General features: G+C 44.1%; 1 protein-coding gene across 6 annotated transcripts in view; it reads right to left on the bottom strand.

Moving 5' to 3' along the window:
- Positions 1–14311, bottom strand: part of FN1 (fibronectin 1) — a 51998-nt gene that overhangs the window by 23090 nt on the left and 14597 nt on the right. For all 6 annotated transcript variants that reach the window (XM_069021755.1, XM_069021754.1, XM_069021756.1 and 3 more), the window contains exons 12-23: positions 13900–14043; positions 11991–12112; positions 10595–10772; positions 10310–10486; positions 8632–8760; positions 8424–8513; positions 7695–7889; positions 6102–6374; positions 2867–3133; positions 1216–1310; positions 726–894; positions 361–447 (exon numbers count right to left, since the gene is read on the bottom strand). In XM_069021755.1, coding sequence (XP_068877856.1) covers positions 361–447; positions 726–894; positions 1216–1310; positions 2867–3133; positions 6102–6374; positions 7695–7889; positions 8424–8513; positions 8632–8760; positions 10310–10486; positions 10595–10772; positions 11991–12112; positions 13900–14043 — 1926 coding nt within the window. The remainder of the gene's footprint in view (positions 1–360; positions 448–725; positions 895–1215; positions 1311–2866; positions 3134–6101; positions 6375–7694; positions 7890–8423; positions 8514–8631; positions 8761–10309; positions 10487–10594; positions 10773–11990; positions 12113–13899; positions 14044–14311) is intronic.

Genomic DNA, 14311 nt, shown 5'->3' with positions numbered 1-14311 from the left:
GCACAAGCTCATTTGTCACTTCCAGAAATCTTTATGGTCCATTTTGCTTTCCTTGCCTTGGACTATTTTTCAACCACTGGAGATACCTGAAGAAACCCTTCAAATCCTTAAAACAGCTGAAATATTCCAACACATTCATGTTCCAAAATAGCATTTTACATGGACTGTAAATCATTTAGAGTCCTACTGCAAGTTGTAGTTAACTGTGAATTATATCCTTAAATGTATCTAGAAACATGTAAATTTTTCCTTGAATTACTCAACAGCAAGTTTCCCACCAAACTGCAAGGCACCACAGAACAAGTGTTAGCATTCTGCTACAAGAGGAGGTTTGAGCACAGTGTGAGTTCACATGGTTACCTGGAGATGTGCTTCTCTCCCACGAGACTATCAGGATGCCAGTGTCAGGATTGGACCTCAGGCGCAGGCCGGTTGGCGGAGCCAGTGCTGCAAGTGTTCAGACAAATGGGTCACTGCTGGCACTGAGAATCATGCTGGCTGCCTCAGCACCCCTCTCCCCACAATATCCTCATCCTCTGGAATTAGCTAAAAACACTCTCCTGAAGCTGTGACTCTGCACTGCACGAGACAGTGCTACTGTCACCTATGTATCAAAAAGAAAAACCAGACCACAACAGGGAGAAAAGACCAGAACTGCCTCCCAGAAGGCAGCCATTGATGTGGGGAGCAGAAGGAGGAATATGGTGGAAAAGCAAGTGTCATACGTGTAGTGACTCTCCTGACGATGGGGGTCTCTCTCTCCTGGCCATCCATCAGCACTGTGAGGCTGTAGGTGTACTCCACGCCAGGGGTCAGCCCGGAGATCACGATGCTGCCGGAGTCCGAGATCACCTCCCGAGGAGCCTCTCCGCCCTGGCTTGGGCGCACTCCCAGCTGCAGGGGAGCGAGGTTTGCTTTTCAGTCACAAGCTGTCAGCATCCTGACTGATCATCCAACAGCAGCACTATGGGCCCTTGTGCTGAACTCCAGCTGTTAATCCTGTAACTTGTGGTTTACATGTCCTGCTTGACCTGAAGCCCCATGACTGCACTGACCTCTGTCATCTAGACCCACTCCCTGTAAACAGCAGGCCCTTTGCACCTCTCCCCTTTGTGCTGCCATCTTCACTGCAGTCCACAGGAAATGCCTTTAATCTGCCCTCCCCACCACAGCGAAGCAAGAGGAAAAACCAACATGGGACTTAGCTCCTCCTACCTTGAAACCAATCCTTGGGGCAGGTGTCCAGGTGATGACAATAGAGGTCTCAGTCACTTCTGTGTTAAAAGGAGGAACAGAGCCAGCAGGCTGATCTGTGAAGTGAATTGACAAGAGTTGAAGTCTACCTGCTGTGATGGCTCCAAACAGTTTGAAAACCTGACCTCCAGCAGTACAAACAGCCAGAGGTATGAAATACGTGCTGAACTACATCATTTTTGAAAATCCAGTGATTTGGGAAGGATCTGACAGATGATTTTTGTCTGCTGCTGGGCTTGACAGACACAGTATGCAAGTGGTCTAATCATAGCCAGAGCTTTTGTTCCTGAGGAAAACAAAAATATTCAACTGGATGCATGATCCTCTATGCATCCAGCCCCAAGAATTTGGGGAATCCTGGTTTTTGGCATGATATCTAAAGTGTTCCTCAAAACTCAGCTATTTTTTTGATTCACCCACCATATGCCTTCCAGTCAGCAGAATATTACACCCCTGTCTGTCATCCAGCTGTCCCAGCAAGGACCATATCATCCCTCACCAACATCTTGAGAAATCAGCAGAAAGGAGCTCAAAGTCAGTCTGAGGCATCTGTGGTTTCATTGATATCTGTCAGAAGCATCACACAAAAGCCAAAGCCTTTGTGCATGCCAGAATCAGCCTAAATAACACCACTGAGTTTAATCTGAAATGTCCTTGTTATTAATGAAGAGGCTTGGTTAATCAATTCTATAGTCTTAAACTGGACTGGTTTCATTCAGACAAGCCAGAATTTGAAGGCAATATCAAATCTAAGATACCAGATCGTATTCTAACTGAGGAGTATTTATAGATAAGACTGTCAGCAAAAAGCACTTTGCCAATATCAACAATGTTACTCTGATTAAAAGTCTAAGCCCTCATTTTAGTTTCACATTGTTCTAAAAGAAACCACATTCTCTTTTGAAAAGAGGATGTGGTTCTGGGCTTGGGTGGCTTTGAGTTTTGCTAGTGTGCATGATGGCTTCATCACTATTTAAACACTGAATCTATTTGTTCTTTCTAGATGTGTGGGTTCTTACAGAAATCCCTTTCCTTCCAAAATTTGCTTAATATTTCTTCCAAGCTGGCATCCCAAATACAGATGACTGAAATGCAAAAAAAAAAAAAAAAAGATAGAATGAAATGTTTGTGTCAGTTTGGGTAACTGCAGTTGAGCTGCCTTAGATGGTATGGCTGGGCTTGAGAAATGACTGCTTTCAGCTTTATATAAATGACAGACTAATTATTCCTTGCCCATTTTAAGAGAGTTGTATGCTTTCCTTGATTTGTCATGCCAAAACCAAACAATTAGGAAGATCAGGTAAAATTAAATTTCTCTGACATCCAGTTAAGCAGAAAGTGAGATACCAGTAGTAAGTTTTCCCTCTTGTTTTTAATCATCAGGAAAGCTGAAATGTATTTTACTGAAAGATTTTGATGCAGATAACTCTTTTCCCTGCCAACTAGCTCAGAAAGAACAACAAGGAGTATTTCCCAAGCTCTTCTGCTGGAATGCTACTTCAAAAGGTTGCTTCCATAAATCAATTCACAATAGGCACTTTCAGCACAAGCTCTGAAGAAGGGCAAGGGTATAAAGGAAGAGGAGCATGTGGTGTGTGTGTGTCTCACTCACAGGTGGTGAAGACTCCGGTCTCCCTGTTGCTTTGCAAGTCGCCTTTAACCGCCACGAGGTACACGGTGTACTCGGTGCCAGGCTGCAGGTTCCTCAGGAGGTACTTGGTGGCAGAGGGTCCCACGTTGTAGGTGCGGGGCTGCCCTCCCCTGGTGGGCCCTGCTGTCAGCTTGTACCCCGTGATCACAGCACGGGGCCGCGTCCACAGCACCAGCACCGAGTGCTCCGTGGTGTTGAGGAACCTCAGGTTGGTGGGGGCATCGAGCTCTGGAGGGGAAAAACAGAACGGCCATCAGCCTTCCCAGCTGAATCTCCACCTCACCCCCGCTTCCAAACCATGTGTGTACACTTGGCCTGTACTTCTCATGCCTTGTGTGAGGGCAGCAGTAGGGAAGAGAGAAGGTGGGACTGTCAGAGAGCTGGAAAGTTATTTCACGTCTACATCCACGCCTCAGTGCCATCCATTAATACACTGAGACACGCAGACCAGACCTGAGCATTCTGGGCTGCACTGATTTGGGCTGCAGCCATCTCTGCATCCCATGGGGAAGGCAGCCTAAAGGTTGAGACGTGACAGATGAACCCAACACACTCAGGAATTTCAACAGTTTCTCATGAGTGCTGAGCATTTTTTAAAAACCAGCTCAGTTTAGACTTGTCAGTGTAAGCACAGAAACCTAATTTTAGCTCTCTTCCATGAAAAAGATTAATTCTTTTAAATCCTTGCCCAGTCCTCTCAAAATCTCTTCCCAAAATAAACCACCCCTACTTTGTCATTTGAATGTCAAAATAAGTAATAGTCAGCGACTTTCTGCAGAAAACCAGTTCCTAGATCTACTTAAAAATACTCACACCATGGAACTGACCATACAACAATTCCAAGAATGCTCATTTTCCCCTGGGACTCAGGGAACAGCTCTTACCAGGCTTCCTCCCCTTTTTATCAGTGCCCCTGGGAAGCTGCTGAAGCTGATAACCCAGATAACTATAGAAACAAGACGCTGAGGCAGCACAGCTCCTTCAGCACCACACGGGAGCCCAGTGACTGGAGGAGATGTCACTGCCTTTAGCTGAGGCAAGGTGAGGCTCTGGAGGGGAATTTGCCCCCACAGCAGGCAGGGTAGCACTGCCTGCAGCAAGGAGTTCATAGTGTTCGCACGGCAGGTTTGCCCACCTTTCCCACGTTCTAATCACATGTTGAAATTAAGAGCAGTGAGGTTTCATCAATTCTCTTTTTTGCTGGCAAATGCTTTTTTCTCCTTCTGAAGAAGTAATATTTTGGTGAAAAAAATTAATGCTTTCATCACTCTCCCAGTGATTCAGTGGGAAGATGCTTTTGTCCTTTTTGTTTTCTCTATTTTTGAGGAGGGAGGAAAAAGGAAGTGAGGTCTTCCTTCTTCCACCACTGGAAAAAACAGGGGAGAACTCTAAAAGAAAAAGGATGAGTGTGACCCTGCTTAAGCCCATCTCCAACCCACAGGCTGAAAGTCAACTTTATCCCTTGTTGGTACTTACATCTGTGCTAAATCTCATCTGACAAAGATTGTATCTTCCTAAAATGTGTAGCCTAAAGTCAGTCCCTCTCTGCACAATTTAATTTGCCAGCTCTATTAGGCTTTTATCACTTCTCCTCCCCATACAAGAGGAAAAAGCAGAAGATTAAAAAGCCACACACATACACTCCGAGTTTATTTGTAGACTGCTTTTTAACGGAAGGCCAAAAAGAGAATCACATTTACACCGTGGGAAGAGACTTTTGCTGCAGGGTTTTCCTTGGGAACCCTGAATGATTTCTGTTTCCCAGGACTTTCGATTACAGGATGCAATTTATGTGAATAGTTTCTGCAATGTGGTTTAGGCAAAGCAGTTAAGCGGATGATCACAGCCTATGGAAAATAATTCCAGACATTTGTGACTGACACTGTGCTGTCTGAATTACATGTCTATACTCCAATGTACACCTCTATGTGGAGTTTCAGAGGAACCCTACACCTAGCCCAGGCTCCTCAAAACAACCACAAAAAATTACAGATCTAGCTGGGAACTGGGCCCTTCTTGTTCTAAATGCTTCCAACAGAGTTCAGGTTCCTAAGTCGCATCCTTGCTTTTGAAAGCCTCACTTGAAAGAGGAGGGAGGGTGCTCACACCATCTGTGCTATGCTCAAATTAGACACCTATGTCAAAGGACAGACATAAGGATCCCATTCTCCCTGCACAGTCAAAGGACAGGCACTGTTCATGGCTTGTAACTTAATGGATATAAGTAAGGATACTTCCCAAACAGCGTGGCTATATTCACACACTATCCCATTTCCTTTCCTTCCCTCTCACATTACTAAGAGCCGGGTTGGGTTCTCAGAAGTTGCTCTTATTTACTGAAAAGTAGAAGAAGAGCAGCAGATGCACATAGCTGCATTTTGTCCCTTTGAATAAAGTGATCCAGTCAAAGAACACCACAAACACCCACTCACCCTTCTACTGTCCAATAAACAGGATCTGATCAAACAAACCATGTCCCATGTTCTGTCTGATCTGCTCCTCTTGGATCAAAAATGGAGATAACCACTCAACCCAGATTAAACTTCTACTCTTCCACCTGAAAACCTACACCTTGCCCAGCCACTGCTCCTCTCTCTTCTCTGCACTGCTGCAAAGCAAAAAACAATGCCTGACAAAGTGCATTTTTCCTGACACTGGTGAAGTGCTGCACTGCCTCTAGATCATTAGCTGCTGGGTTCTGAGGGATCCTGCATGATCACTGGCAGGCACAACTGCTACTGCTGCCAGTGGAGCCAGATAGGTATGGAGCTGTCAGAAGGGGGATGAGGATTTTCAGAGGAAACTCAGCAAGGCTTCTAAGTCATACTGAAATCTGCCCTAAGGTACCAGCAAAAAAAAAAAAAGTTATAAAAATCACAGGCTGTGATCTGTGCTGTAAAAGAACTGCAGGGTCCATCAATTCTCAGTCAGTAATAAAAAGTTGAATTCCAGCCATACGAAATTGTTTTAAAGTGCCATGAGACTTAAACTCCCATTGGAAAGCCCCGGAGGAGGATAAATCTGCTGAAGAGATCATTGTTAGAGTGAATGAATTCCCAGCCCTGTCATCCTACTGATGGGATACCTCCTGGGCTAGAACTGTTGCACTTCAAGCGCTCTGTTTATACATTTCCACAAGCGACAGCAAAATACGCGCCTCAAAAGGCTGAAAAAAGCACGGAGGAAAGACACTTACTGGTGGTTTGCTCTCCAGTCAAAGGTTTGCTCTCTCTGCCCTGGTTTACAGCAAAGATCTTGAAGAGATAGGTTGTTCCTGGGATCAGGTCAATGACTTCAGCAAAAGAGCTCCTGGTGATGGGCAGTCTCTGGCCGTGCTGGCCAGGGCGGTTGACAGGGATCACCTCCACCCGATAGCCGGACACTTGGCTCTGGGGTGGGGTCCACATGATGGTGATCTTGATGTCAGAAACCTCCACAAACTGCAGATCTCTGGGGGAAGGCACTTCATCTGAAAGCGTAAGGGAACAGTAGTTGTCAGAGGGAGTCCTTAGCAAGAGGAGAAGCTATAGGTTTCCATGCAAGGGAAAAAAAAGTGAATTTTGCTTGAAGAATGGCTAGCCCAAGAATATTTACCAAATTAAAAAGTCAGGGTAACCTTACTGTAAATATGCCTATACATGTCCCCAGACAATATTCAAGCAGACTACAATTTCAAACATCACTATCTACTTTAAAGTCTATTATGTCTTCAGAAGGTATCTTGCTATGACAGAAAGAGAACTGAAAAACCAGATGTAATATGCCACAGAACTTCAAGTATATGCAAAACCAAAGCCTGAGGGGAAAAAAAGTACTCCAGAGATTGGAAACAGTAACCTCCTTCTAAAATTAAAAGAGAGGATTTTAAAAAACCCACAGCATGTTCCGAATGTCTATGATTAACTTGAAATCCACCTTTTATAATTAAACAAGTACAGGGGCTGATTTGGCCTTATTATAGTCAAATGCAAAATGCAGCTCCCTCAGTGCTAGGCCACATTACTGCACCCGTGAATTCCTGTGTCTAAATTAAATTTCTTGAGACTAGGACTGATACTGCCCTAAGGGTAACCAGTGCACATTTGTGGAAGATGCAGAAGCCAAACCATAAAAAAATCATTGAGCTGAGTTCATTCCTGGTGAATTCCCATTTGCAAACACGTGCTTACAACTTGCAGGACCATCAAATTCCACTGCTTACCACATCAGATCCCAATTCTTTCACTATCCCTTCTTTTGGTTTGGTTATTCAGTCCAACTGGATACTTAAAAGAACTGAAACCAGTAGTTTTTTAAATATTGGGTGCCTCAAGTTTAGAGCCTATGGTGGTGTTTTGGCACATCAGTCAATGCTGAGTAATCTCCCATACCCACTGACTGCAAAGGAAAATAATGGGTAGGACTGGAAGGGAGAGTGAAAAGTCAGGTGAACATTTGAACATGTGCTGTGGTGCCTGAGTACATAACCCTGAACATCTGTGAGCCAAGAACTGGGGCAAAACAATATACCAGGCACTTCAGGAGATTTCTTAGCAGGATTTCCCTAAGATAACCTGAGAAACTGATCTCTCCTGCAGATAATTCAAGAACTGTTCAATCCCTAGGAATTAAAATCCTCTTAATGCAGAGCAGTGTCTTGACTGTGTCAGTAAGTTCAATTTTACTACAGAACTTCAATACCAGTGAAATTTACAATTCAAAGCCACAAAACCATAACTGAGTTCATTTAAGCATTCATTTAGCTAGCAACAGAAATCTCAGTGACTGAAATCCAGAACACAAGCATTACCTGTGCGTGGGACCCCAGTGGTTTCCTGCTGGATGAAGACAGGAGTGCTCTCCTGGTTTTCTTCCACTGCATAGATGCTGATGTTGTACTGAACCCCGGGCATCAGGTCACTGAGTGTTACAGAGGTGGCAGTGTCAGGCAGGTTGAGCTCTGTGCTGCTGCCTTCCACAGAGGGTACGTAGACAATCCTGTAGCCTGAAGCAAGACAAATATGTAATCCTCAGCACAATCAGTAAGCACAAAGAATGCTAGAAATGAGGGCTGAACTGATCTTGCTACTGAGCTTAGATAAAAATAGCCCTGAACTTCAGCAGGACCTGTGGCCTGCCCGTGCTCACGTCCCATCTACAGACCACACACTCACAGCACCTTCCCAAAGCCCAGTCTGACCTGGGTTAGCATATTTCTGAGGTCTGACATGTGGATTTAGGCATGTACAGTTCTCATGCTCCCTATGGGATGGTCTGAACAACAGATACAAATATAAGGTCTTGGGGCTTGTTTTTCTTTAACACAAATGCAGAAGGAACTGTTTTGCATCCAGCTGAATTGCTTGGTTCAGTCACTGAAGCCACGGAAATGCTAAACTGCCCATGTGCTTTCCAGCTGGTCTCTCAGACCAGACAATTTTGCACTAAGTTTGTCCCAGGGTTATATCTCATTTTCTTTTTCACCTACACTTCAGATTCTACCAATAAATGAGAATAGGTGCACTCCAATTGGACAAACCTGTGATTGGAGCCTGTGGTCTGCTCCAGCTAATGACAATGGATGTGTCATCCACACTTTCCACTGTGTGCTCGGGAGGTGCATCAGGAGCTGTTTAACGGGAATAAACAGAGGAGGACAGCAAGTGTGAGGATAAGAGGTAACCAAAAATTCTTGAGCAAACAGTAACAACAGCTTTCAAAGCGCAGCAAGAGCCACCCACACATACCTGTAGTCTGTGAAGTAGACAGGATCAGATTCTGCTCTCCTTCTTCAGAGATCTGATAGACATTAACAATATACTTGCGACCAGGAAGCAAGTCAGGGATGTTGACAGAAGTGGCTGTGCTTGGAAGATCTGAGGAAAGCAGGGGAGAAAAATTTATTTTAGCAGTTCCATCTTGCTTTCTCTCCAAAAAAAGTAATTGAGATGTCTGTTCTAATCTGGGCTGAAGCACAGTCTTCCTGCAATAAAACAACAGTTTTTCTGCACCGTCTTCGGTTCACCTCAGGAGAGTTGTGTAGAGAGTTGGGACAAGCAACCAAAGACAGGAGGGCTTGATGTGGGATATGGCAGGGCAGCTTGAGCAGCAGCCCCCTGCACACTGCAGCCATCTCAGCTGAACACTCATTTCATATCCTGACTGTTGCATTTTCAGTACAGAAATATATGGAAAAACTTTCACATGAACAGGTTATGTGGAAACACTGACTCATGAGTGAAGAAGAATGACATTATGAGGGCTGGTGAACTTCTCTCCCGGCTCCCAGATGTCCACCTACGTGCCAGATGTAGAAAATTCCCCAAGAAGGAGCTCCTTGCTGGCCAGACTGAAGCCAAGCATCTTAAGGGAAACTGGGAATTGCCTTTCAATCTGCCTGTAAATCTCTGTCTGTAGACAGATGAGCTCAGGAGCTGCTTCACAGCACAGCTCAGCTGTCTGGGCAGAAAGAAAGGTGGTGACAGTGCTGGCAGCCCCCCATGTGAGCCACTTCTGCTCAGTGTCCAAGCCTGTGAGTTCAGGGGAGCAACAGTCCAGGGAGAGTTATTTAGGTCAGGAGATTGCTACTCTTTTTGTCATGTTCTTCTACCACACTCATAGCCCAATAACTAGTATAACCTCAAATATCTGAGGTGAGATATTGCTATTTCCACTGTCAAGATAGGAAATTAGGTAAAAGAAGTTAAGATGAAATTACATGTGGTACAAGGGGTCTAGAGCAGATGTTGGAAAAGCAGTTTCGACTCCTGTGTCTGAGTCCAGTGCCTTTAACCAGCTTCCCAGCTCAGCTCAGTTGCCATGTTATCAAAGATGGGGAAGATTTGATCCGAACAAAACAACTGACAGAGCAGACTGGAACATGAGATATCCATGAGACAACAAGCAGCCAAGAGAGGGCATTTGGGAATGATTTCTCTGTCCGTTCTGATGGAAGGACAAAGGTAAGCCAAAGGAAATTAACCAGGAGGCAGGTTCAAAAAAAACAGATTTGGTTCTCTTCTCATTTGCATTGCTGCTCACTTCAGGATGCTGTGGAAGCCAGTAACTTTACATGATTTCAAAAGGAAAAAGAACTGAGCAAATTCACGGAGATGAAAAGAATAATTATATCTACCCAGAGTTATTACTCATCCACTGCTCCTGGCTCAGGCAGTTTTCCTCTGCAGAATTCTGGGACAGTATTCTGAGGGGATTGCCTTGTTCTCTTACAGCTCTTAATGGAGAAAAGACAATGAACTGAGTTTCTAATCTGAGCTGGTTCTGCCACTCTCATATCCTAATTGAGTCCTACTGAAAGACAGGGAGATGCTCAGATGTTTACACCAGCTCTGCTGACTGCCACAAAACAGCAATGCACTGACTGTGAGCAATGCTTTGGTCTGGCACACTCCAATTTTGTCTCACCAAGGTACTGTGGTTCATCACCCTCCTCGCTCAGCTCATACTCAACACGGAACCCAGAAACGGTGTCAGAAGCAGAAACCCAGGAGACAACAAAGCTGTTGGATGTGATTTCAGTGACAGATTCTGAGGTAGCAACCACGGGAGGAAGAAGAGTTGTCTCTCCTGAAACAGTGTTGCCTGCAAGAGAGAAGAAACAGAGGTTGCATTAAGCATCACTACTTTGTGTTAACTGGGATACACGAAGCAAGGACGTGGGTGAAGGAGGTTTTCCTGGATTCAACTCACTTGTCACTGCTGTGGTGCTGGTTGTGGTAAAATCAAAGCGGGTGACTTCTTTGTGGCCATACTGCTGGACACTGATGAGCTGTCCTTCATATATCACACCAGGCTTCAGGCCTGAGATGGTGTAGGAGTTCCGGTGGCCAGGGATGGTGGCTTCCTTCCACTGCCTTCCAGAGTTTTTCTGCAAGAAAATGGACACTCAGATAGTGAGAGACTCCCTAGGCTGTAAGCAGGGGGATCTAGTGACCTAACCTGCTGTGTGGTTACTAATCACTGTAATATTTAAACAAAGGTATGACTTGAATGGCTTTAATGCACAGACAGAATCAAGTCAAAGGAGATGAGAAAAGTATGCCAAGAAGCAAGACTAGTGGCATTGAGTTATTAGGTTTTACGGGAGTAAATTAAAAACAACCTAGCTTTGAACTTTACCCTTTGAAAGGAGCATTATTTGTCACAAACTCAACTCTTTCCTTCATCAAAAGCACAGTAAGGCATGAAGTAGTGGCTGGAAAATATATATTTGAAAGCTGTTCATAAAAACACTCTAACCCATCATCTGAAAACAATATACAGAAAAGTTCTTCCCTTTTACCCTGTGTTTGAACTCTATGGGAAGCTTTAAAATAATGCTCCATCCTCTGAGGTTTGTATTCCAGTGCTTTAAAGTCCATTTCATTCAGGCCTTCATCCAAGATACACTGAAGTCAGTAAAAAGACTTGAGTGCCTTGATTGGCTTTGGATCAGGGCCTTTATTGTTCTCTTAATAACAGGCAGCATTGAGGTACTAATGCTCTTAATCATTAAGTGGTCTTTTGTAAAGCTGTACTCAGGGGAGCTGGAACACAGCTGATCTGCGTTGGTTAAACCAAATCATTCCTCACAGAGGAATCAGCCAGCAAGCAGTGGTTAACCAGTTTTGGTTTAGACTTTGGAGAAGATGGGAGTGACTGTTTATTTAATCCTACACTGAGCTGTTTATGACTTCACATCCTACTCATTTTTACCTCCTCATTAATAGAATAAAATGTATCCCAGTTGTCTCTGGATATGCACGTTACTAAAACAGCATTTCTTTGGAAGAAGCAGCTTCCACAAGGATTTACATTCCTAAGGTAAGGAAGGATATAAACTTGTCTGCTTGCTGTACTTAGTGCTTTATTTAATAAAATACTTTATGAACACAGCAACCACTGAAGTTCAGGCAGGAGAACATTTAATTGTTAAACAGCACTGGCTCTTTTTGATGCTCAAGAGTAGCTGTTGACCTCAACAGGACAAAGACACTGAACAAGCAACTCAATTTTGCTGAAAGTGTGTCAGCCACTTCTTTCAGCCACCAGAAAAAGCCAAATAAAGTACTCTTGATGAACAAATGATGACAAATGTGGCACTCACCGGTCTCCAGCGCAAGATGTACTGGGTGATGTGAGACCGTTCAGGAGCATTCCACTGGATGGGGTGGGAGTTTGGCTGATTCGTGCTCTCTGTGATGATCACCTGAACAGGCCCAGTTGACCCTGAAAAAAAGAACTGCCAGTTTTAACATACTGGGGATGTCGTGGAGTCACCAAAAAGCAAGAAAGCTGCATGGCTCACATAGTATTTCTATACATGGAAAATCAGTTTTATTGCCTTTCTATCCTTAATGCTTCATTTCTACCTAGAAAACCAGTGAATCACAATATATTCTGTGGGAGAGTTAATCTGCACTGCTTGGGTCCATTTCCTGTGAGCTATCAGTGAAATGGAAAATGAGAGAGGTCTAGTACAGAAAAAGTCTGTGATGCAAAGTCTTGTTGTTCAAAGAGACAGGGGGAACTTCTCAGCAACTATTTTCATCATTGATATCTTCTGCAATGGCAGCAGGGAAGCTGATAAAAAGACATCTGCCAAATCCAGGTCTAATCATGCAGCATGGTGAGGGAAAATTCCTGATCTGACATTGAGTACACCCTGAAAAAAAACCACTAATCTTCTATGATTTGACTAAATTTCTTAATCAGTTCATTTGAAACATTGAGTTTTCATAACTCTGTGGAGGACTCTGCAGATAGTGAGACTTGTCTCCTGCACACAAACCCCACCAGAAGGATTGGTGGAAGTTCTGAGACAAAACAGGCCCACGAACTCATGAAAATACAAGTTCTGCAGCACTCTAATGCTTAAGACTACTGATTGCATTCAGCTAGGTCAGGCTCAGGCCTATTTTCTCCATAAAGCTCTCCAATAGAGAAGGATAGGTCTTATGATCCCATGGGTCTCCTTTCAGTACCTTCCAGCCCCACTGGGGAGGTTTCACTGAACACTCAACAGCATTGTCCTCACATTAGTTCTCAGAAAATCCCAGCAAAGAGATCCCTGGAATCTACAGGAAAGTTTTTTAGCCATTAAATAGCTGCACACTCACCCCATTCCCAACATTTCTAATAATAATTTACTTGGACAACCATGTAACATATATACCTGATCCCCATTTAAGAGGATTTCTAGAAAAACAAACTTGTGCCCACAGGCAGAAAATTTCAAAGCTCACCTAACCCCAAACCTACATTCAGAAATATTAGATTTGGTTTATTTACACATTTTCAGTCACTCTTGTGTCTAAAGCAGCCCAAAGCCCTGGTCTCCAGGCTAGAGGCATGCATATTTCACATAGCTCAGGGAGATGTTTGTTTAAGCAGTCTGACAGGACTCAGTGAAGCTCAGCAAGCCCTAATACTTCATCTTATTCAGATTAAGACAGTGGCAGTTGCAACCTCAAACAGGAAAGTAGAGAGGTTCCCCTTATGTTCTGTTCGGGGAACTGAAGCTGAACAACCAACAGGCATTGCCCATCCCTATAAAGAGTTCCTGGAACTGCCTGGACAAACAAGAGTTCAAATATTTAATTTCTTTGGGGCATTGATCAGGAAAAACGTTTCATTCCGTGGTGGATTTTGCTTCTGTAATGAGCAGAAACGGAAGGGCTACACACGTGTGAGTTTCAGGCAATATAAGCTGAAGATTACACGTGTGATATCGCTAAATACCAAGAGGCAATGTAAACCCAAGCTGTTGTGTGCACTGAAAGGCACTCTTTGAACTAACCCTGGCCTCAGGAATAGCTGCAAATAGCTTGGGCCCCTCTTTATAACCCCCTGACACCTGCTTGTGTCTGCCAAGGGACAGGGAAAATCTCTTCAGTTTTAAAAGGAAACCAAAAGGCATTACTTACAGAAACCTGAACAGTGAGGTGAGGGGTGGAAAGCTGGCTTTCCTCAGGTCTCACTCAGCAGCTGAGTTCATTTTCTGTTGGGTTTCTTACCTGGGTAGGTCTGCAGAGGTTGGCAGTGCCATTCTCCAATCCCACGGCCATAGCAGTAGCACTGGTATCTGACCCCATGGACATACTTCTCCCAGGAGTCTCCAATTTGGTAGAAGGTGCGGGTTTCCGAGTCCTGGCACTGGTCTGAAGGCACAAGAGAGACTGTTCACCACTGTGTGTTACTGAAACCACACTGAAATATCTACAGAGGAAAGCTCCAAGAGACTTTTGCACAAAGAAATGCAGCACCAATGTTTATTTGCAAATATACATAAAATGTATATAAATGTACATTAAGTGGCAACAGAACTTGAATTCCAAATCACTGCATGTATTAAGTTAGGTATTAGGGGGCTAATTCAGCTGTGATGCATTTCAGTGGGGTGTTCCTTCTAGAAAGAATTTCATCCAC

The sequence above is a fragment of the Aphelocoma coerulescens genome, chromosome 7 (assembly GCF_041296385.1).
Source record: "Aphelocoma coerulescens isolate FSJ_1873_10779 chromosome 7, UR_Acoe_1.0, whole genome shotgun sequence".
NCBI classification, from domain to species: domain Eukaryota; kingdom Metazoa; phylum Chordata; class Aves; order Passeriformes; family Corvidae; genus Aphelocoma; species Aphelocoma coerulescens.
The sequence above is the reverse complement of the archived record's forward strand: the minus strand, read 5'-3'. Positions and strand labels throughout refer to the sequence as shown.